This window comes from Melopsittacus undulatus, chromosome 2, assembly GCF_012275295.1.
Source record: "Melopsittacus undulatus isolate bMelUnd1 chromosome 2, bMelUnd1.mat.Z, whole genome shotgun sequence".
NCBI lineage: Eukaryota > Metazoa > Chordata > Aves > Psittaciformes > Psittaculidae > Melopsittacus > Melopsittacus undulatus.
Window position 1 is genome coordinate 21,174,941 of NC_047528.1, and position 24,234 is coordinate 21,199,174.

Consider the following 24,234-nt stretch of genomic DNA (forward strand, 5'->3'; position numbering starts at 1 on the left):
CTTAGTGGTTCACATGTCATGGCCCAAGAGACCAGTGTGCTGAACTACTGGCATTATTGGGAACTTCCAAGAACTAGCAACAAGGAGCAAACAAGGATATACTCCCATTCAAGTGGAGGTGTTCTCTCACACCAGTTTGCCACATCTGGCTATGCCACTAGGAGTCTCAGCAGAGAGCCAAAGGCAGAGTACCTATCAAACTGCACAGCAACTCAAATCCACCACGATACTTCAGGTCTACCTTGCAAAATCACAAAAAAATGACCACTTGTATATTCCTCTGTAAATCTGACCCTCTTCTCATTCCTGTCACTGGAAACCTTCATATGTCAGACTTGCAGCCCAGGTTTGTGAAAAGCTCATATAGTCAACATGACAGTTATACTCTAGAAAGAGAATTTCTCATGCTAGTTTATAATCCAACCCTTCTTACTCCTGCACTTATACAAGGGAAAGGAAGAAACAGGTAAGAACACAAATGAGATTGTACAGATTATTTTCCCCATAATCAATAACATTTACACATGTTTAAGAAATCATTAAAAATATTAAGCATGAACAGATCTACAACATGAACAGGTACAAACCCCATTGCCTAGTAAGGCTAGGAAAGAGTTCATGTCTAATCAGAAGTGGTAGGCCACATCTACATGTTTTAAAGACAGCCTTGATATTAGTGTCTTTACTGTATTAAACTCTTGGTACTTAAATAATACTAATAGTTATAATATCTAGACAGCACAAAGGATGATACATAAGCATAAAAGTGCAAGACATAACTTTAGTCAAAGTGCCTACTGGTCAAACTGGTACAAACTATGTTCAGAGATCAAGTATAAACCAGACTGAGAGCAATCATTTTCCTCTCCTTTGCATCAGAAGTTGTCACAGGTAACATCAATCCAGCCTGAAGTGACATCAATTCCAAATGGGTATACATGCGAGGAGAGCCAAGCCCACGTCTTGATGGAAAGCTGATCCTTATTTCCTCTGTGTAATGCCAATTAATCCACAGGTTTTGCTCTGAATATCCAAGCACAGAGAGAGAACGGTAACTTCAATGCCACATTCTATGGAGCAGAGTCAGCAGCTGAACAGAAATGTAGCACTTAAGAGCAGGGTGTACAGCAAGCCCTTGTTAGCTCCTCTGCAGTCACATCCCCCAGCTGATTTATTGATTCCAGCCATAAAAGATGACTATGAGGAGGTTAAGTAACACTTCTCTTCATTGGAAAAATAAAAAGATTATCCTCACAAGTATAATTTTTCCCTTCCTGTTTGTCTTATTTTACTGTTTCAGAGATAAAACATTTTTTACAGTATCGGCTTGTTACTGTGTTCACTCCCTTTAAAGGCAAATGGATTTTAAAAGATCATGCCACCAGAAAGCTGTGGGATGGGGGCAGAGGCAAACCTTTTATTAAACCTTTAAAAGATTTCTAACTCATTTTGCAAGGTAAAACAACAAAACCCATAAAACTCTAGCAACGGAGATCTGTCACTGAGATTAAGCAGATCCAAACTCCACCATCCATTTTTCATACTTCTCCAGGTCTGCAGCAGAAACAGATTTGGAGATTTTCTTCAGAGCCAACTCAAAGTCCCCGTTGGTAACCGGCATTTGAAGCTCCTCTTTAGAAAGTGCACGAATCTCTTCTGGAGTTAAGCCATTAATACGTCGTCTCATTGCCATTAAAGAGGCATCCCTGGAAATACAGGACAATGTATGGGAGCTAAACTGCTAGCAGCATGTGCTGTAAGCCTATGAATTTTTATTGTATTCTCTTGCTAGAAACCACTGGCAGGATCACTTAAGAGAGCATTTATTTACCCTACAAGATGCAGTTCACATCTTTCTTAGCTTCCATCTTCCCAGATAACTACATTAATTCAATGTAAAGAATGCATTGGCACCAAAACCCATTTAAGCATATGGTAAATGTGCAGAGATAATTAAAACTATAAAACTGAAAACCTTTTACAATGATTCATAGAGATAAAATTTTACAACTTCAGTGCAGGAAAGGGCAGGGTGGGACCAGAACTGCTCTCCAAGACTTTCAGACTTCTTGTTTGTTTATTTCAAACTAGCCTGAATTTTGCATCCCCATCCTCTTAAATTTCAACGCTTTTCTCACTATGTATCCCGAAAGTGTAGCCCAGCTCTGTTACCTGCTTGTGCATAGCACATGGGTCTGCAAAGGGCAGTGCAGGAGGCGTGAGACATGAGCATCATGTGGTCCCGCAAGGCTGAGGCCATAAGTGCCTATAGCTCCTCATGCTCTACCTGCTCTGTGACTCCTCCCCAGCTCGGGTGCTGCCAGCGTGGCCCACTGGCATGGAAAGCACTGATCATTTCTCACTCTGTGGCCCACATACAGCCTGAAATTACATTTTCTCTTTCCCCAGGTTTTTCCCAGCAAGGGATAACACAGGCCTCAGGGAGAACAGGTAATTTAACTACTGCACTGCGTGACACACACCAAATTTTAAAAACCATGGAGTCATTTTACGATTTCAACAAAGCAGCAGGGGAAATATAAAAACATCCCAAGCCACGTTCTTAAAGGATCACTTTCTCTTGGCAGGGATCCTAACTTCATAAGGGACAGAGACTTCCTTCTGATAAGTTTTTTCAAATACCTGCCCTACACCAGAAAAGGCTTATTTGTCAAAAAATGAAACAATCTGTGGGAACAGGATAGAAATAAATCCAATACTAATGCTAGAAATTATCTGTATTACCCTGGCACATAGAAGATTCAGACAGAAACCAAGACTGTGCTGCTCTGGGGGTTGTACAAACATACAGCATATAGAAGCCCCACACAAGTATTCTGTGAAAGGTTCCTTTGCATCACAAAATACTAGCTCTTAAACTCATGGAATGTAAAAGCAAACAAATAAAATTAAATAAACCCAAACCTGTTGTGTACTACATTAACAAATGCAGTAAATGCAGCCAACAAGATTTGCGCAGAGAATTTTTTTATCTTTGGATCCAAGAATACTTAACCACAACTCACAGAAAGACTCCATGGTCTTTAGACCACTCCACATGACAGGAACACATGGTTCCAGTACTGGGCCTCAAACACAGTCACTGTTAGCTTCACCCACAGTGGGTATTACCTTTTATCACACAATGCAAACAATGACTTTCCATGCAGTTTTATTTGCAAAATAAGGGGAATGAGATACCTGCAAACATTTGTGATGTCAGCACCGGAATAGCCTTCAATCTTCCCAGCAATTTCTTCAAGGCTGATATTAGGATCTAGTTCTACTTCCCGAAGATTAATCTTAAGTAGTTCTGCTCTGCCTTTTGCTACAATATAAAAACACTTGTTTGAAGACTTGCAAGAATAACACTAAAAAATATACAAACACAGCTAAGGTTTTTCATAGTAAGTACAAACAAAAGGATTTAGTATGAGAAAATGAAAGAGACAGAACAAATCACAGTAAAGTGCACAATCAAATACTACAATCAAATACTATAAAGTATATTATTAAAAGCAGTATACTAAAGCAACATGTTCTAGAGAGATTTTCCAAAGTCATACGTCACTAAAAATGTCTGTTATATCTCAGATGACGAAGCATTTGGTCACATACTTCCCAAAGGCACAAAAGCACAATCCTACAAATGTCCACTACTTCTCACATCCCTTTGGATTCACTTGCTGCTCAAGTGTTTGATTGCATATTATTCACACAGTTTCATTAGAACCACAATGAGAATTCTATTAACAGAGCTTCTGACAGCATAAACCCGCTAACAATAGGCTGAACTTTAAGTATATCTTTAAGCACTTTACTCAGTTGGGACCCAAGAAAGCTGCTGAAGCCTGATAGAAAACAGATACATTAATACAGTAAACATACATTAATATATTTACAATACAAGTGTCCTGGTATTCCACTTCCAGACCTAGATGAAGTGTGCATGCACTGATAACCAGCTGGGTAAACTTATGCAGCCAATTAACCATTTTTGTTGTAGACTGCATGTGTGTATGTGCATTTGGGTACAGATGTTAAGCAACAACCTAGGCTTGTAAGAGGGAATTCACATCTGACAGCTTAGGCCTCAGTGTTACTCTTCACAAGGGTGGTAAAGAAGAGAACAAATGCTCTCCTGGCATCTTTATTTCCACAGTGACCAATTTTTATGACCTAGAAAAGAAGACAGTCACAAAAGAGGAAGTAGCAGTAGGAAAGGCTAAAAGTCTTAAGGAAATTTCCACGTTTTATTTATTGATATTCCTAATTATTTTTTTATTTCTTTCAATTGAGGGAGTATATCAAAGAAATTAGAAAATTTGTCTAAAGCTGCTGGTTTTGTGTGCTTTGCAGAGCTGTCAAGAATATAGTCATCAATCACACACAACTGGCACTAGCTATAAAATGGAGATTTGCTATTTACAGAGCACAGTGTACATATGGCATACCTGCAGAGAGCATCTTGTATCAAAGAACATTCTTCTAATCTTTGCTATGGGACTAAGAAAGTCTTTGCAGTATTTTCAAAATGAAACACAGCAGAATATATGCTTTCATCAAATTCCACAATATACAAGTGTATATATATCACATCACTTTTTCAATTAAAATGCCTGACCAGATCAGATCACACAGAACAGTTATAAGTGCATCATTTAGATTTGCCCAGAACAGCTTGACATTCTTATTTACAGAACAGATGCAACAGAACATCAGACTGGAAATAAAACTGTAGCACACCTTGTATGTTGTCCAGGGTGTAATACAGTGTGTCAAAACCAATCTGGTTTAATTAGAAACAAGAGCAAGAGCTGATAGGATTTTAAACTAATTGGTCATAAAGACAGGCATCCTATTAGGAGCTGTTACTGCCTGTAAGCTGCACAGACAAGCTGTGGAACTATTAAGTGTCCTTATACCTGTTAAACTCAGTCACAACTGCTGTCACCATGAACATGCATCTTGTTATCTAGAGTGCTCATGCAGGGAGATGAGGCATCCACTGTACCAAGAAACAAAGCTATGCAAACTTCAAGGGATAGGAATCTCAAAATTAATAGGACAGGTGAATGACAGCTAGGAAAGACAATACAAGCTGAGACATCTTAAAGCAGGAAAGGCATCAGCCGGCTGCATTCTGAGTGACTCAAAGCACAGTCATAAAGGCAAGGGAGTGCGATCTACAGCAAACTAAGCCTGTAAGTGAAAATTCACAGATCCACTTCTTTGCATTTGTCTGCAAGAGTATGGAGAGCATTTGCAGTATTTGTGAACATGTCCAAAGGCTGCCTTTGATGATCATTCAAGGAATGACTGTTAAACATTTAAAATAATTCCAGGCTCATTAAAACTAACTCTCTTTCAAAATGTAAGAGCCCTTCAATGGGCTTGCAATGAAATGCTGCAGCTCTTTGTTGTTAAGCTCCCAAGCAAGTAGTTGCTGTTCATTTTTTTTTCCCCTCTTACTCTCCTCAAAAATAAAGCAACCCAGCTGAATGATTAACCCCCAAATTTCACTGCTCATCACAAAACCATGAAGATTCCTCTCAACTCAGTGGTACTGCATTAACACTAAGCTTGTCTTGCAAAGGCCATTTTAAAGGAAAATGCTCATAGCAAACATACCTGTGGGCAAAGGTATATAAATCCTCTTCTCTAGTCTTCGTCGGAGAGCTTCATCAATATCCCAGGGAAAATTTGTAGCAGCTAACACCATAACCATCTTGGAAGGGTCATCATTTTCCAGAGCACCACCTACCCCTGCAAGCACAATAGTTCAGAGTGATTTTATTTCACAGGTCTTACTGATTGAAATGCTGCAGACAAACATTACAAAAGTGTGGTCAAAGCTAAGCAACAGCTCTATATAGTCCTAGTGGCCCTTTCCAAACTTCCCACAGCTTAGGAGTGACAAAACCACCTGTCACAGAGCAGAGACATTTCATTCTTTTGCTGAGTCAGAGGATGGCTTTCTCTGACAGTGCTAATGACACAGTCCCACTGAAAACGTTATCTCTGCCAAATCCAGCCATAGAAGAAATAAGAAGCATTCCCCAGCCTCCCAAATGAGGACTGCAAAGTAATTATCACTTGGAGGCAAAATGCTGCTTACCCTGAGTTTATCACAGTGAACCTGCACATTTGAGGACATTATAAATAGTAGTTAAACAGCAGCTGCAAAACAGAGGTGGTTATCAAATCACTACACTATACAATATTCCTCAGATGGTCATCCTTATTATGTGCTGCTGCACAAACCAGGTACTAAATCTGACTAAAAGGGCAGTATTAGCTGCCACCACAGAATACAGCAAAAATCAGATCTCACAATGGAGTCCCCAGGTTGGACACTCTAGCAAAGGGGAGAAATTTGTTTAAATTGCATTAAAAATAAAGATCTGTGTTTGCTTCTGGAGTCTGTGTCTCTTAGAGTTTTAAACTTACCATCAAAATGGCCATTTTAGAAAAAATAAAGCCAAACACTTTTCAGTTACCTGCCTTCAAATGCTGCAAAAATACATTCCTCTCAAGTCCTGCCTTCTTTTTCCCCTCTCCATAAAGCCAGGTTTTCTAGATTGCTCAAGTTCTTACATCCCCACCTATGAAGAAACAGCACCCCAGCCCCAAACTTGGATCTAAACACTTGTTACCGTCCATTTGCACAAGCAGCTCAGACTTGACTCTGCGACTCGCCTCATGCTCATCAGATGTGCCTCTGCGGCTGCAGATGGAATCAATCTCATCAATGAAGATTGTTGTTGGAGCATAAAACCTTGCCTTTATTCAAATGAAAACATCACTATTAGGGCTGCAGCAGCAAGGACAGGCCCTCATCAGACCACAGCCCAGTCCCACTAGAATACTTACAGATATTTCCTGCTTGTCACAAGAAAATAACTCAAGATCCTGATTTACAAAAACTGTCTGGCATATGCTGAAGTTTATACACTTAAAATTGTACTCCTTGAGTCAGGGGTCTTTCAGAGCTGGTTGGCTTCCTTATCAACCAGTCTTGCAAAGGGAAAAGGAACACAATCACAGTACAGGCAGTTTTCATGTCTAGATTTTTGTGTCAGTGAGCAGTAAGTATAGAGGATGGAAGGGATCTCAGCCTATCTCAACCAAGACAAGCTGTAACTGAGAATATTGTAGAGGTGCACTGAGGAACCTAAATTGGTGACTGACTCCAGTATAGGTCCACATGCAAATGTATTTCACATCCCCTCCATGATAGACTGCATCCACAACTTCACTGAGAGGCTTGTGCACATCATTCAGAACAGAAACAGAATTAAAACATGTATTGCTTCTAGAATAACAGTTCCAAATTTCTTCAAATTTCAGATCTATTTCCTACGGGCTTGCTGTCCATAACTGAATAAGAACTGAATTTTTGTTAAGGTCACAATGCTGTGCTTAGTCTAGAAAATGCTAAACATGGGTGGTGAACTATTTTCTTCTTAGTCCTCAACAAGAAGCCAGAAAAGGATGGAAACACAGATCATGTTTTCCTAACTGATTGAAGGAGCATCACTTCAATGAACTCTGTGCTTCCAGAATGCTGCTGGAGGGGCAAGAAACCACGAGATGTCCTTTCTCACCTTAGTGATCCCCAGATCACATAACTGAAAACATACCATTTCAAACAAGAGGCGGACCAGCTTCTCAGACTCGCCCCTGTATTTAGATGTCAGGGTAGAAGAAGACACATTGAAGAATGTTGTTCCACACTCTGTAGCAACAGCTTTTGCTAGCATTGTTTTGCCAGTGCCAGGAGGACCAACCATCAGCACACCCTGCAAGGTGAAAACAAAAGTAATGAACAACAAATAAAGAAACTCTGCACTTGGTACTCTACATCTCGGTCTGATCCAAGATCTGTACTTAAATTGTTTAATAACATAATTGCCATCAGTGGAAAAAAAAGACAAGAATCCCATTTCTAAGAATAACATGGAGGTGTTCTGTAACTTCTTTTTACCACTCTGCTGGAGCCTGAATCACAAACCTGGTAATTCTTGCTGCACCTATCACCTCGGAATTGAAAACTGAATCAGACACAGCCTGGACTTGAACTTAGGCCGTTCCCAACTCACGAGGGGCTGCACAGGCAGATGAAGACAATGAATTCTTCTTTGTGGAACAAAGGCCCCTTTAAGGAAACCAAAATACTTTTGCAGAAAGTTGTATTCCCTCAGTAGAACACCCTTCTGTAGAAAAACATTTTGCCAAAAAATCCTGATGATCTGTGTGTATGAATCTGGTTGATTTTTACATTTAAGTATGCACAAGAGCATTCACTGAATACAGCAGTTTGTCATACTGTTTAATCTCTCCATCTCAGTACTTCTACAGCCATACTACTGGATCTTAGCAATTCCTGGCTGAAACACCATCCTCACCACACTGATGGATGGCAGAAGAACACTGCTATTTCTGTTTCATAGATAAGCAACTGTGGCTCATGTGGACTACCACTCAAGCCCACAAAAGCCTAATCTGAGCCTCAGTGATTATTCAGAAAGCTTTAAATTAGAAAACTGAATTACTGTTAAGTCCCAGGTTGGCATCCACACCGTTAGGCTGTCTTTCCACCTATGGTCTATCTGAAAGAAAGAGTAAGGAATACACATCTCTGCAGCTCAGCACACTTACCCATCATTATACAAGCAGGTTTTTAGCTAGACACACAGTGCTCTCAGGACCCATGTTAAGATTGTAGCACTGAGACTGATTAATCACTCTTGACAATATTTCTAAATACAGTTATCTTTATGGATAGTCTTCCCAACCCTTTCAGCAGCAGTGCTGCAGGGGGATGCCATGCTGTTGCATGCCTGCAGAGCACTATAATGGGGCATTGTGATTTTAAGCATGGCACAATGAAAATATAGTGCCCAAGCAGCTTGGGTTTTTTTTTCTTCCCTCCCAACTGCAAGATCTTATTACATGCTAACAAGAGTTTTCTAAAGTAAAGTTGTACTGTGTTCCAAGGGTAATCAAATTAGCTAGAATTAGAATTGCACATCATAATGTGCTTTGCAATTAATAACTTACATAAAATGCCACAGCAATAAAATATCTGTTAAATGCAAGCCACATAGCAAATTAGATTTCATCTGCTCCTCACAAAATTTTACTTCAAAAAGCACAAAGAATGACATGGAAGAGATCTATAAAACCAAGTCAACCGGGAAGACAATTATTCAAAAATGTACTATTCAAGAGCAATAGCCCCTCTATACTCCATTTTCCATTAACTCTTAATACCTTTATTGCCATTTAACACTTAGCTAATGCAAGCTTAACATACATTCATCGGTAAATTAAGTCAGAAATGTTCACGCAACATCCATACAGCTAACAGCCCAATGTCACTCCTAGGGCTGCCCAAGGTTTCCTAAGCTGTAGAGCAGCAAGCATAGAAACTAAATAGACTCTTTCTCCCCATGAACATTCAGACATATACTGGGCTTTGAGTTGCTGCACAGTCATACTGATATAATAATATTGCACGTACAACCCTGGAGTTACTGGGTGAAAATTACTCAGAATGTGATATGCAGGTCAGATGACTTACTGTTCTCTCTTTATTCAGTATTTTTAAAAAAGCTGTACCTCAATTCAAATCACACTTGACCCCTGTGTTTGACAAACTGTGTTTTCTGCAGGACCTGGTGATACAAGAGACTAACATAGTGTTTTGGATATTGCTTTGGTCCTCCATTATTATGGAAGGTCAAATTCTGGCTGTAACATGGTTTAGTGTGAGGTGTCCCTGCCCAAGGCAAGGGGGAGTTGGAACTAAATGATCTTAAGGTCCTTCCCAACCCTAACTATTCTATGATTCTATGCTGCTTTTCAAAGCCCGTTGCTTTGCACCTCATGTGCAACTATTACAGTGAACGCTACATTGCACATGATACTGGGCATTACATATATGCATAACACAGATGCACCAGGTGGAAAAACAGGGGAAAACCAAGCTCTCTGGGGATGAACATGATACTAATATCAGTTAAAAGAACTTGAGTTCTCAGCAAAACAAGATATGCATGGTTGCAAACAGAAATACATAGGATCAAGCTGCACTCTCTCTCTCTCTCTGCAAACTAGGAGGCTGCCACTTACTCACTAGTTAAAATCCTTGACAAACACAAAGACTTCTTTATTCTTCCTCTAAGGCTGTTAATCCAAAGTATTTCAATAAGAAGCTGAAATGCACCGCAGGGAGCAAGTATTTTGATGAAATCACTGCAGGGTTACTTCTTGTTGTTGTAACAATCACTAGCAGAGCAGTGGGAAGCACAGCAAGCAACTGGGCCTTCTTGGCACAAAACAGTTCAGAAAAAAAGAAAGAGCAAACCCATGGACCCTCAGAAACTCATGGCTGCAGCTACACAGCAACTGTGTTGAATCAGGAAGACAGCTGCCTGCTTCACACAAGTCACCCTCCTCTGAATGCAGGCACAAACTGTGAGGGCTTGGGAATTGTTCTCAGGAGAGTCTGGACATCCAAAACCAGATTTGGCTGCCTTTTCCCTGAATTATTGTCCTGAATGCCTAGGCTCAACAAATGCCTGCTGCTATACTGATTACTGCAAGAAACACTCTTCCCTTCAAAACTTCTCATCCTTGTAGCACAGTCAGAGGTCAACAGCAGGGAAAATACATGCTGTTGTGTGTGAAAAATAAATTCAGGAGAGTTACAGCTTCACAAGTCACCAGAGAAAAGGCCAACAATGACAACTCTTCATGGACTCCTCAAAAATCAATCTGCATTGCAGACTAAAGAGAGGAAATAATCTTAAATTTTTTCCATGGCTACAACCACCTCATTTTCAGAGGCAACACCACTCAGTAGGAAATGATAATCTCACACAGAGACAAGGACTGTAACTCTTTAAAAGACCAGGCTGTTATTTCTTTACCCACTTCCACAATGCTCAGAGACAAGGCCAGTGGCACTCTTTATGTCCCCTGCAGTCTGCTGAGATGCCTGCCTAACAGACAGATGGGCACTACAACCTCTAGGGATGTTAATACATGAAAAAACATAGCAGCTCTTCACTCCCTTAAAAGTTCTTGAAGACTGGACAGACAGGGCCCCTGTAGTCTATAAGGGTATAGATATAACTTCTATGCCAAGAGGAAAAGAGAGATTCAGCTGTTCGAAACACACTAAAATCTTACCCTACACCTGTAACCCATTCTATCTAGGCTTTGTCTAAGCCAAAAGCTCAGTTAACCTTTAGGTTAATCTCCAGGCCATTGGTACTGACCACTAAACCCCAAAGGCCATATAGCCTGGGGCTACATTTGGGCTGCCCCCATGAAACTCCCTAAAACTTCCATGAACAGCCCTCAAGCAGCCATCTCCCAGCTCCTGCTATCAGCTCCCACTCTTTCCAACTTCCTCTCTGTATTGTCCATAGACACCACAAGCCCGAAGAATGACAAGTCCTCCACTCATTAGTTCCTGCAGGGCTTTGTTTTGTAAATAAGCAGAATAATGGGGATCTGGGACTGGCTCAGGCTGGAGGAGGACAGCTTTGAGGGTCAGACCTAAGTATAAACCAATAAATACAAGGACCAAGCAGGAAAAGATGGCAAGTCTGCGAGTAATACATGATCTGACACATGCTGCTGAATCTGCATACTAAACAACAGAAACTACTCACACAGCATTCCCTAAGCACGCCGTTGCCTTGCAGACTCAGAATAACAGACAATTTGCAGCAGTCTCTTTTCCCCAGTAATCCTTCTCAGTAACAATAAAGTCCTTGTGCTGTGACTAGTTATTCCCTAAACTCGTGTCAATCCATTCTGCAACAAAAGCAAGATAATTTCATTTTCTGTTCACAGAAATGCTCCACAACCTCCCCCCACCTTGTCCTTTTTAGCTCTAACCAAGGCTCAGACTGGGCTCACCCCTGGTCCATCAGCCAGGCCAGCTCAATTGACTTTCCCTTTTCCCTTCTTGCAGCTCACTCTCCCACTGGCATTTCTCCTACTCCAGCAGTAACTATGCCCAGCTGTAAGTGTAACTGCAAAGCTAAATCATCTCTCAGATTAGCCCCCTCTCTCCTTGCTTCCTTGCATGATCTAGCCTGCAGTTTGCTGTCTGAGACAGTTGGCACATGCAGAATAAAACAGGACCGCTTTCCTCCATGAAGTGTTGAAGAGCGGCTACCGTAATCCTAAACAGAGCTATCTGTTAAGCATTTCTGCTTCTGTCAATATACCCTATGTTTTCCCACATGTACAGGCTGACATATAGAAAGTGTAATAATGTCAACAAGCTACGACTGAGTAAATACAAAAGAATTACTATTTAATGTGAAGCCTGCACACACTTCCAGCTGTTTCTTTCAGTGCATTTTCATAGAATTGAATCATAGAATAGATTTTACAGAATTATAGAATACTTAGGGTTATAAAGGACCATGAATCATATGAGATTCTTGATCTTTCCCATTTGCCTTTTCAGTCTTCAGCTACAGGCATCCACACATATTACAGCAGCAGACATACACAGCTAAAGCTTGCCATTTACTTAAAACACCAAATAAATTCCCACCTTCCAAGGTCTTCTAATCCCTTTGAAAAAATCAGGCATCCACATTGGAAGAACAACAGCTTCTCTTAATAATTTCTTGGCTTCTTCCAAATCTGCTATGTCATCCCTGTGTAAGATGAAGAAACTTGTGTAAGATTCCTGTACAACAGTATTTCTTCTATTTTTATACAGGAAAAACAGAACAGCCTTCATACCATCCCTTTTAGCATGCCAGTATATGCCTCATGAGAAGACTCCTATAATCCAGTGACCTAAAATTGCATCCACTTTTGGAAGGTAGGGAAAAAATTATTTTCAACTCAAGTTACCCAGAGCTGCTTCATTAAAAATTGTTTTGAACAATGTGAACACCAAAGCGGTATCATTAAAGTTCTCTGGAGTGTGCTTTCATTTCAGCAGTACCTGTAATGGATGTACTGCACATTACATCAGTTAGCAACAAAAGCTTAACTGTCATCAAATTAATAAATTGCTAAAACCAAAAGACCTTGTTTTGCCTATCTGTAGAAGATTATGATAGCTCGCTGTTTGAAAAGTTAGAAGAAAGACAATTTCTCTACTCCACACTAACAAAACCACTTGAATTGAGAAAATCCTTCGTACCAATGAATGCTTGGATTCCTTGACACAATGTCCCTTTCAAGAGCTTCGACCAAGTCTTTGTCGTAACCCGTTCCATCAAATTTTGGAATTTCCCCATCACCAACTTCCTGGGGTATTTTCTTGCCCTAGAAGTGAAAGTCATACAGGCTCATAAGGACATTATTCTTTCAACATATCCTTTTCTAGCAGTGCTTAGCAATATTGTTTGGTTCACCTCTGTGGAAGTCACATGAAGGCATCAAGCTTTAACACAGCTATCTCAGCACCCCAGCAAAACCTGACTGTTCACACCCCACACTCCACAGACTCCCCCAGATACCTGTGCTTCCTTCAGAGATACAGCTCACAGTGACAAAAACCCATCAAAGCTCATTACATAACACAGTCAGTGGGTGGGTGGGTTGGTTTTAAAGCAGCAAACCAGATTCTCTTCACAAGCCCTTAAACAACTCTTTAGACACCAAATGACACACTTCCTGGCCAGCAAAGGGGATGAATGCAGGAACAGCCTCATAAATCAGCCTGCATCACAAATTAACACTATATTAACTCCTGGCTGAAGACCAGAGCATCCAAAAATTATTGTGAGGATGCTACACCTGCCACACTACCTGCCAGAGCTAAATAACTGACACCTCATCATTGAAAAGGATTATACCCATTGTCTTTGATGGAGGAAATCAAAAAAAATTATTTCCCCATATTTAAATGATCCTGCCCAGCAATTTCTCCTGTTCAGAACTGCAAACTACCTACTTCACACCTCATTCACAGGCCAGCTCCATTAACAGTTACAATGCTTTAAAAGGTCATATTTATTTAAAGGCTGCACCAAAAGCTCTAAAGAAGCTCCCAACTCACCCAGACGTCTTTGAACTACAGTAATTTCTGCAGCATGCTAATGCTCATTCAGTGACCCAGCCACACACTGCCTCTGTCCCAAAAAGCCCAGAGCTCCTGGTTAATGCTTCCAAAGTGCTGTTAAGCTTTTGGGAGTGAAGTAACATTTTCTCTTCGAAGCATGAGGGCTCACGCTCCTCCTCTCCCACTTCAGAAGGAAACCGCTTCCCCTCCCAGCAGAACAGCACCATTCAGCAGTGCCTGAAAAGTAGCTGTGCTGTTTTACCAAAGGAGTTTGAGAGCTACTTTAGGACTCTTAACTCAGCTTCTAAACACTATCATAGCAGCAAGTTAAAGAATCCCAGCTGGCTGGACAAAAGGCAAGGCGGGCTGAGAGGCAGCTGGAGACACACAAATAACCTCACAGTGGAAAAAGAAAAAGGTGGAGATTACACGCCTCTCAGTCGCCATGTACCCACCAGGCCTGTGAGGGAGCACTTCATCTTCCCACTGTTTTTATTTCCTGCTTCCAAGTGAAGTCTGTGCTGTGTAGTACTCCCAGGTCAGGGTTTTTTGCAATGGAAATGAAGCTGAAAGTTGTGTTCAGACAAAAAGCTGGTGTCAAAAATGTAATGGTCTAGCACAAAACGCTAGAAATGGAAATGGAGAAAAAAGCCCTGTAGTGTTTGGAAGATTTCAGGAGACAGAAAACAGAATCCAAATATAACCACAAAAAGAGAAAGAAGGAGGGGAAATGACAATGAAGTGAAAGGTATTTGCTGTCTGTCTTTGCTGCACACTTCCATCCCTCTGCAACAGACTGTTTGTCCTAGTCATGCACTGGAGGCCACACCAAGCCTGGCTGTGGAATGGTGTAAATAAAAAAAATAAATAGAAACAGTAGGGGGGAGGAAGAGCTGAGCCCCAGCATCCCAGTACCCGGTGCTGGGATACTCACTCTTCCTGGGATGGTTGTTCTTCTTGCTCCTTGTGGCATGGCTTGGCCATGGAGGCCAAAGGGCGGCACATGGGGAGGTGTGCTTTCAGCATCACCCTGGCTATAGATTTAGTGACACTGAATGTTTCCTTTCATTATTTGTTTTTCAGTTCTGAAATTAAAGCAAGATTTAAACTATTCACGGTTTTCAAATGTAATAAGATTGTTAACATTGCTCCCAAACTGTCCAACCTGCAATCCTCAGCCAGCAGGACTAGGAAAAACAATGTAAAAAGAAAGTCACCTCAATCCCATGGGCAGCAGGAGTAAGTGTAATTTTTCAATCATGTCTCTTCTCGTGGTGTTAAACAACTTCAAGCAAAGCTGCTTGTGATGGCTTCTCTCTAAGGTGTGCCAACAGAGAGGTACACAGGGCTGCAGAAGATTGCTCCCATCCCCCTGGCAATCCCACTATGTAACCTCCTCAGATAGCAAAGTTTTGACCTACACAAGTTTAGAAATTTGCTGGGCTCTCCATCAGGAAGAGCTATCAGACCTGCACTAACACACTGGAACAAAAACTGTATTTCCAACATGAATGTGTTTTACTCTTGTACTATGTTCATGAATTAAATCCCGCAGTTATCTCTTTGATGTGCCCACCACTCTGATGTACTCGCAGCACATACATGCTCTGCCTTCATTTGTCAAACCAAGTCTCCTGTTGGAATACAAGCTGAACACATTTACCTGCTCGGCTGGGCAGCCCTTTTTTTCCCCCTTCTTCTAATACTGTATGCCTTTCTTGAGCTCAGTTGTAGAAACACATGCCAAATATTCCAGCTGCTGTCTCACCAGGGCCTCTTATAATGGTAACCTCTTACAACAGTAACATCTCACCAAACTGAGTCTGGGATTTAATTTCCATTTCTCTCCACAGCTAAATCATGCTGGCACCTTACATAGATCAATCACATAGGATAACTGTGGTGACTGCAATCACTAGACCTGGGTGCTGAAAACATCATGGTTTCCTGCAGGCTCTTCCTACTACACACAAACACCAAACCACTGTGGCCAGGTTCACCCTCTGCCGCTTGCTGCCAAAGCCAAAGGCGGCACCTGCTGTGCCTTACCCCAGCAGCCTGCCCTTCCCGTCAATGCCAGGAAAAGGTGATGTGCTCGATATGATTCCTGCTGATATGTTCAAATATCTCTTCTCCTCCACTGCTGAGCTCCCACGTTCTAGCAGAATCCTTGTTCTACTCTCCAAGTACACAGCCTGCTGCTCTGCACTGCTGAACATTACCCCATTTCCATGCCTCCAGCACAGAGTCATCCAATTGCTCCTCTACAACAGCCTCATTCATCACTTCTGGGGATGGTGTTTCCCAGCTCAGTGTCATTGGCAAATTTAACTAGGGCATGCTCCTTTTTTATGCCAAGGTCATTAATTTAAATATAAAACAAGAGTAAATCTCTAGTCTTGAGGAAATCCAGAAATGTTTTGCCAGTTGACTGACATTTTTCATTCAGTAGCACCTGTTTACATTCCCCTTGCTGCCTAATTCTTCCCCCTTTTAGAATTCTTCTACACCACACACTCACTAGATTAACAATTAGATTAGCAATTGCTTCACATGTAGTATCCAGGTAGATTTATTTCTTTAAGATATTAATTAGAACTCTAAGGAAAGTGCTGGCAAAGGCAACACCTTTGTTTAAGAAATTATGTATCACTTTATTCCACTTTCAAGTTAGTCCCAAGTCTTTAACTTTTCACCTACTCTAAATTCGTTTTAAACCTTTGCACACTGCTTAGATAACATTAACAACTTCAGTTGCCTGGAGGTCTTTTCCTTTCCCCTGCTGAATACAGGCACAGTCAACACAACCCACCATTCACAAGAAACAACAGACCAAATAAGCTTTACCTCAAATCTCTGCTCCCAACCCTGCAATTTCACCTACAGTTGTTTCAGTATTCTCAGATGGAGATCATGCAGCCCTCCAATCCAAATGCATGGGGGTCTATGCTTCCACCTAAATGTGACTACCTCATCTCACATCTGATGACACACAACAGAATAATCAAGCAAAAACAAAAACCATTTTTTTAAGTCATATCTTCATTGACTTTAACATTCACTTCACTGCTATTGCAGCACAGACCTTGGCTATTTCATATCCTTTGCAGTATTTACTGTTCTCACCAAATGCACTGACAACCTAAAATAATCTCAAGAGTACTCCTAAAAAAAATGTTCTAGTGTTTAGATATGGTATTATGCAATTTGTAAAAGACATACAGGTAGCATTCATGCTGCCTCTTTAAGCTGAACTACTGAACAGAGGCTAAAATTCTTGGCAATGATCCATCAGAAGGTACTCTGAGAACAAGCCTAATAATTTCCAGTGGAACTAAGAGGGAAGAAGCACTTGAATGCAGTATTTTAGAAAAAGGAGCAAGTAAATACAAGGGTTTAGTGGATAAACACCATCCAATGGGTTGCAGTTCAAAATTACTTTATATAGCTTTACAAAAGGTCATTTTAGAGGCAGAGTCAGGTTAAAACCCCTTATCCCAAGATGGTGACTGTCAGAATAAAAAGATTATATGGTCTGGGGAGAAGAAATGGTGAAAGAAGGCATTTGCCTCAAGGCAAAACACTTCTAAAACATATATTCTATACCTATATTTATCTTGAAAAATGCCACAAATAAATATGTATATTACCCTGTGATGCTATAGCTAGGACAGCATACAACCTTTCACACTGCTACCAACATCTTACGAAATGGATATGGCACCCAAGCTCATTACAGATGCTAAGTAACCCTAGCCAAGCACCCAAATCCCCCAAATCCAAGAAATACAGAGCTGAACCATTTACTGTGAGAAAAGAGATACCTGGTTACTTGGTTTGAAGCTTCAGTTTTGCCCTGTTATTTTTAACTGAACATGAAGAGTTACTGAACCTCTTTGATTCAACATAACTAGGCTACAAAGGTAGCTTTAAGTTCAGAAGCTGAAGAACATACCCACTTGCAAACTAAGAAAGGATAAGCCTGAAAGGGAAGTTAAACCTGCTTTTGTGCCTGTGTGTAAAATACAGAAAATTGCATTAACTTCTTTCACTTCCCATGCCTGGGAAGTGGAAATCCCCTCTTTTATTCAAAATTTTCTTCAAAGTAAAATCATGGATCTCTTAAAAATTGTCATATAACACATGAAAATTGATAACCCAGGGTCATTTACTTTCATCTACATACCCCAAAGAAACTAAAATAACCACCAAGTAGGTAGACAAAGGGGAAACCAAGAGTACATGGCTTGGTATTTTTTGAAGAGTAGATGTATTTTCCTTCTGCCACCTAGTGACCAATATATTCAGATAAGAGTAGTTTAAAATGTACCACATTAAATGGAACACCTTCATGACTCTTCCTCCACCTCACAGCAGTAGCGCTGCTAATCACATTATTCCCAGAGGCAAGGACTGTACAAGTCATGTTGTTGTAGGCTCCTTATAGTAAAGCCCTATCATGTCCATCACCGGAAAGCTTTGAGAGCAGAGTTCACCCTCATTAGAGTTAAGACTTTGAAGGCTGCCTTATACAAGCACATGTGGTGAACCTGTCACACACCATGACTACAAATCCTGTATAGCTGGTAGAACTGTAAATAATTGCACAGATCTTCACAAGCTTTTTACAGGTTGCAGGAGGTACACTTCTTGTTTTAAATCTTACTAGTCCAGGACAGAGAGATTTCTAAAATGCTTCATCTGTGCAGTCACTCAGTGGCACTGCTAAAAATGTGTTTGCCCTACCTGCTGATGGTAATAAGGGCTGTGATTGCTTAATACTTTCCCTGTGTATCATAAAAACAATTCATGATGGAAAAGGTGTATCTTAGAGCCCTTTTTGCACTGTGAAGGATCAACCTGTAACAGAAAAGTCATGAAGGAACTAATCAAATTCATTTGGAAGAAAACTGACCTAAATATTTTCTTATTCATCTATCAGGATCTGTACAATACTGTGTCCACCCACCAGAAGAGGCTTCTCATATCTCTGTCTGTCAGGAAAGTAAAGCCGCTTCAGTACCCTCTTGACTTGTATCATTTATAACACAGATTCCTCAGGTTCCTGGCAATGACTCCACAGTTAAATTTAAAAACACAAGTGTTTCAGAAACAGCAGTTTGCACACAGACATTTTCTGAGCCACAGAACAGTCTTGTCTTTGACATCACTATTTGATAGTGAATCACTCTCTCCCCTTCTCTTCGACTTCAGCGCTGCCTGTTTTTCATGGGTCTTCAGAGAAAAGAATCTCCAATTTATTCTAATTTATTTCTTTGTTTCTATTTGTAAAAAAAAGCGTTTCCAAGAAACATCTTCCTAAACACTATAATAAATAAAAATCATTGCATAAACTAAAGAAAATGAAAGCTGCCAAGAGCTTGCTTTTACTACATCTCCTTCACATAATTTTCAACTATGTAAGTTCAAATAATTTAGCACAGATTTAACTAGCATCAGTGCATTTACAGAACTTTCCTGGACTTCTAGGAACACCTACATTTTACTATGGTATGGCAGAGGCAATGGTACTGTGGAACTTTATTCATAATGTTTAAAGTCTAGAAAGGGCACTGATCTCATTTTTGCACTTTTTACATGGAAACCTTTAAAGAAGACAAAAAGAAAACCAACCCAAAAATAACAAAAATAAAACCAACAACAACAACAAAAAAGCAAACAAACAAAAACCCCCACCAAAACACAGGATGAGGGACAACAGGAGAAGGAACTCAAGGGCATAATGCCTGATTGACACTGACAGATTAGAGTCAAGCCCATGGGCTGAGATGATAAGAAACCCTCAGCAATAGACCTGCTTGCTCCCTATCCCTATCAAAAACTCTCAAATCAAGACTGAGAAAGCATGACAGAACCTTCCTTAACCTGGTGTCATTTGTTAGTAAATATCCCCATGATACATGCTTTGTCTATGAGGCAAGAGGAAAGCACCAAGATTTCTTGTACAGGATTATTGTGGCATTTTATTATTAACTGTATTAAATAACTAAAACTAAAAATGCTTCCCTTTGCCACCTGCTGCATCATAACTCTTCCCTCACATATTCCTTCCCACTTCTTACCTTGTCATCTCTTCCTCTAGCTCTAGATTCCCTTTCGCGGCTGCCTGCAGGCTTCTCGCCCTTGGACACCATGTGTGCTCTGCCTGCAGGCCCACGGGGCTGCAGTCCTGGTGATTCTTTCCTCAAAGCTTTGCTGGGACGTCTGATCTGAGGTGGAGCCCTAACAATAAGCAACCACAATGAAAACATGCTAGAAACAGCAAAAAAAGAGCAACATTTAGAATGAAGGATTCTAATACATTGTTAATTCCTTCAGTGATTTATTACTAAAGCTGATAAGCCCCTAAGTCTTACCTCCCTACATGTGCAAATACAGCAATGTGGTTACGGTTCTGTCCGACACCCAAAGTAAGAAAAAAATACAGAAGGAAAACAAAAGTTCCAACAGTACGAAAAAAGACAGTTAACAATGATCAGTACTCCTACCCAATCTTACAACAGACCAACACACACGTAATAAGAAACAATTTAGTAATTCTTCAAATAGTAGTTTCCTCTGACTCCGAAACAGGAGATTTTGTTGGGCTATATTCATATGCACCAGCTCAACGCAACCACAACATCTGTGGCTTAAGAAAAAAATAATAAAAGTTGTCTAATAGCTTTGACAGACCCCAAAACAAAGGAGGGAGAATTTTCAAACAATCCTCCTACCTCTGACTTCGTTCCCTTGAGTGAAAATGTCAAAATGTACAAATTGCCTAGAAAGCAAAAGCAAACAAAGCCCAACTGCAACCACCTGTACTTGTGTGCATCACCCACAATGTCAAAGAGAACTTGGCAGTGGCATGAGAAAGAATTTGGTTTTTAGAGAGGTATCACAGTAATTTTGCTCTAGGGATTGGACTTGACATACAGAACTAAAATAAGCTGGCAGGAACATCACCCAACTTGAATTAGTCTCCCCTATTCAATCTTCTACTGATCCTTGCTTTGAGTAACTCAGAATTTGCAAACTCCAAAAAAAGATCCCGGAACACGGCTTACAAAGAATATATACTTAAATGCACTGTGGATACAACTGCTACATTTTGCTTTTTATACATTTTCATCAAACATAACAGCATAGAAGAGGGGCTAGTTTTCCTTACTTTTGCGTACAAGATTTCAATTTCAGCTTAAAAAAAGCAGGTGAACAATTGGCCCTTTACCTTCAAGAAAGACGTAAGAATAAATACATCTTGCACTTCATGAAACATTACCACAAAAATTCTAATAACCATTCCTAACACACACAAAAGTAATTAGTATTAATATTATTTTACACTTACACTCTTAGGGTATCTTCTAAAGCAAAGACATTTGATAACAATAAAGCACATAAATTTACAAATAAACTTGGCCAGAATAGTAGCAGAACACTTCTTTCTGTTTACTGAGAGCTCTCATTTTACTTTGTTCCTTTGCTTATGTGAGTATACACACATTAAAATCCCTACTATTATAATGTTAGAAAAATGTTGGCATGATAAATGTTAATCTTGCTTTTAAACTGGATTTGTTGTTTCCAGAAACGTGTGCCAAGCTCTATTAGGGTGAAAACAGGCATTTCAGAAAATATACAGGCATCCATTATGAGAAAACTATTAGCTAACTAAAGTTACCTTAAAGATCGTTACAGAAGAGAAACACCATGTATCACACAATAAGTTTAGCAATAAAATTAACCAGTGGATTAAACGCAGGTCATATTATCTGTAGTTAGTGAGTGATTTCTAGCCACCATGTCCTTGAAGATACTTCAGGTTCTAAAACCTTACTGGCTCCTCAACCATCAGTGAATTCAACTGCTTAAATAAACTGAAACGAAGAAGTTTTCTGCCTGCACATGAGAAAGGTAAGTGTCACCAAAAGTCCATTTACCTCTTCAGCATGCTAGTTGCAGGCACTTAGCTAGTCAGTCCTACCAGAATAAAGGAGTGACTTGCTTTAGAACTTCAACAATAAATCCAGCTGTACTTTAATTACTTTTTTCCTTCCCAATTTACTATATTTATTCTTTATTACAAATGACAAAGGGTAAATGAAAGCTGATTTTCACGTTACAAGTGCATTCAAGAAAGAACATGAAATTATGGCAACCCAGCTTTATTCCACACACTCTGCTTGAGCCTCCTTACCTGTGTTCAGCTGGAACAGGAGGGGGCCAAACATCGGGATCTCTAAAAGGCTCATCTTGACAGGATACAGGGATATCTGCATGTCTGTCCATTTTAAAACTTTCTAAAGTGTTCACAATGCTTTTAACTTGTTCATATTCTTCAACTAATTCTTGACGGACCTTGAGAAATATATATATTATTTACAAATTGTTACAATTCAAACTTTTCTTTTCTTAAGCCATAGAAAATACCTCAAAACATACAGTACTCTCAAATGTAGGGACACCCAAGACCTTCTGTTCACAACCCCCATACCTGTCAGGCTGACAACAGATCTTTAGCATAAAAAGTTGCATTTCTTGGGTTCCTCTTCCTGCTTGTCAATGTCATGACCAGACATGACTGCTAATGCAGGGATCACTCTTCCATAACTTGTGCTAACGCTTAGATTTACATGTGCATGTTGACATGTATGCACAGGTACACATATTTGTGTTTTTTACAGCTAGTAATTAGAACTACTGCAGTAATTTCAAGATTATTTACTTGATATTTGTTCTTTTCAATTTTCTTCCATGAAGCCTTGGGAAAATAAAATCTGTTTAGAAATTTGTTAAGTTTTAAGTGATATGGCTTGCTACAAGCTCAAATTGCATATGCTAAGGTCATCAGTTCTTAGTACACACCAGCAGCTTGTCCTGGGTTCAGCTGTACTGCGCATTCTTGCTCAGAAGCATAAGCTTTCAATTCATTAGCTTAAGATGTCTTAGGATTCACCCAAGTGCGCTTGTACTGCATCTTACCAGTCCTTCACCTGTCACTCAATGCTTTCCATCCTGTGGGATCAACTTCCATGCTCACTTTGGTTTTTACCCGCTTGAGAGTCATAACACCCAGATGTCACTCTTCACTGAAGTGCTGGTGCACAGCTAAAACTAATTCATGCATCACTGTGCACGCCTGGAAATCAGTATTAGCACTTTGCAGCTAGGATTAGCTTAGGCCAGTGTGAATCTTGTCTGTTGTGGGCTAACAGCTGGAGCTACAGAGACAGCCTGAACCTTTCCATCCAGTGGGCTCTACAAGGCTCTTGTAAAGAAACATTACAGTGAGGATATCTGCGGGCTGGCACCAGGCACAATACTGAGTGAGGCTACAACTAGGATGCACTGCAAGGCTGAATCAAAAGCCAGGTTATGAAGTCAGCCTACAAGAAAGCCACAGAAAGAAACCAGGCACCCAGCTCTGCTCAGGTCATGCGTACATCTGAAAAAGAGCTAAGAAAAACACTGCCTGGGAATGCTGCAACCAGACTTCACTTTGTGGCAAATAAGAGAAAGGCAACTAAGGACAGTATCAGCAGATGTCAACAGTGTTGCCTGATGACCATATTCTCTTTGCTCTGCAGATCCTGAGTAAATAAAGAAAATCAGGGGAATGGAGGTTTGCAAATCCTGTCTGTCTGCTCAGGTTGTAACAGCAGCAAATCAGAGAACTAGTACTAAACAGCATCACATCTTCTGAGTGCTCCTAACACTGCTCACTGGTGAAAAGATGAGGCCACCAGCTCAAGATCTTTCCATCTCCCTCTGTGTTTCGAAGTGAACCACATTGGGCATATGCAGTGTGCTGTGCCTTGTTAGCCTGCTTTTAGAAGTATGCCTCTTTCCAGCCTGATTTTCACCTGCCCATACCATTTCTCTCTTTCACTCTCATTTCCTCTCTCTGAATGGTGTCTTTCCTCACCCACTCCAATCCACATATTCAAACAGCAGCAGCAGTGGTTCCCCACATTTGGTGGGGCAATTTCAAGACAGAAAACGCTATCTGACATAACTGATGGGTAAGGTGACTAAAAGAATGAACGACTAAATTGACAGCACTCAGTAACAAACACATGTGAACTCTCTCTCGAAGCTACAATTATGCTAAAATACTAGCAGGTGCACCCCACAGCAATGCATTGTTCTGCTCTGAAACATTTTCCAGGAATTTT

General features: G+C 40.4%; 1 protein-coding gene across 3 annotated transcripts in view; it reads right to left on the minus strand.

Moving 5' to 3' along the window:
• Nucleotides 1-479: 479 nt before the first annotated feature.
• KATNAL1 (katanin catalytic subunit A1 like 1) overlaps nt 480-24,234 on the minus strand; it is a 39,601-nt gene continuing 15,846 nt past the window's right edge. For all 3 annotated transcript variants that reach the window (XM_034073338.1, XM_005149782.4, XM_031049577.2), the window contains exons 4-12: nt 22,257-22,417; nt 20,137-20,296; nt 13,190-13,314; nt 12,587-12,692; nt 7,644-7,802; nt 6,657-6,783; nt 5,632-5,766; nt 3,202-3,328; nt 480-1,706 (exon numbers count right to left, since the gene is read on the minus strand). In XM_034073338.1, coding sequence (XP_033929229.1) covers nt 1,508-1,706; nt 3,202-3,328; nt 5,632-5,766; nt 6,657-6,783; nt 7,644-7,802; nt 12,587-12,692; nt 13,190-13,314; nt 20,137-20,296; nt 22,257-22,417 — 1,299 coding nt within the window. In that variant the 3' untranslated portion in view covers nt 480-1,507. The remainder of the gene's footprint in view (nt 1,707-3,201; nt 3,329-5,631; nt 5,767-6,656; nt 6,784-7,643; nt 7,803-12,586; nt 12,693-13,189; nt 13,315-20,136; nt 20,297-22,256; nt 22,418-24,234) is intronic.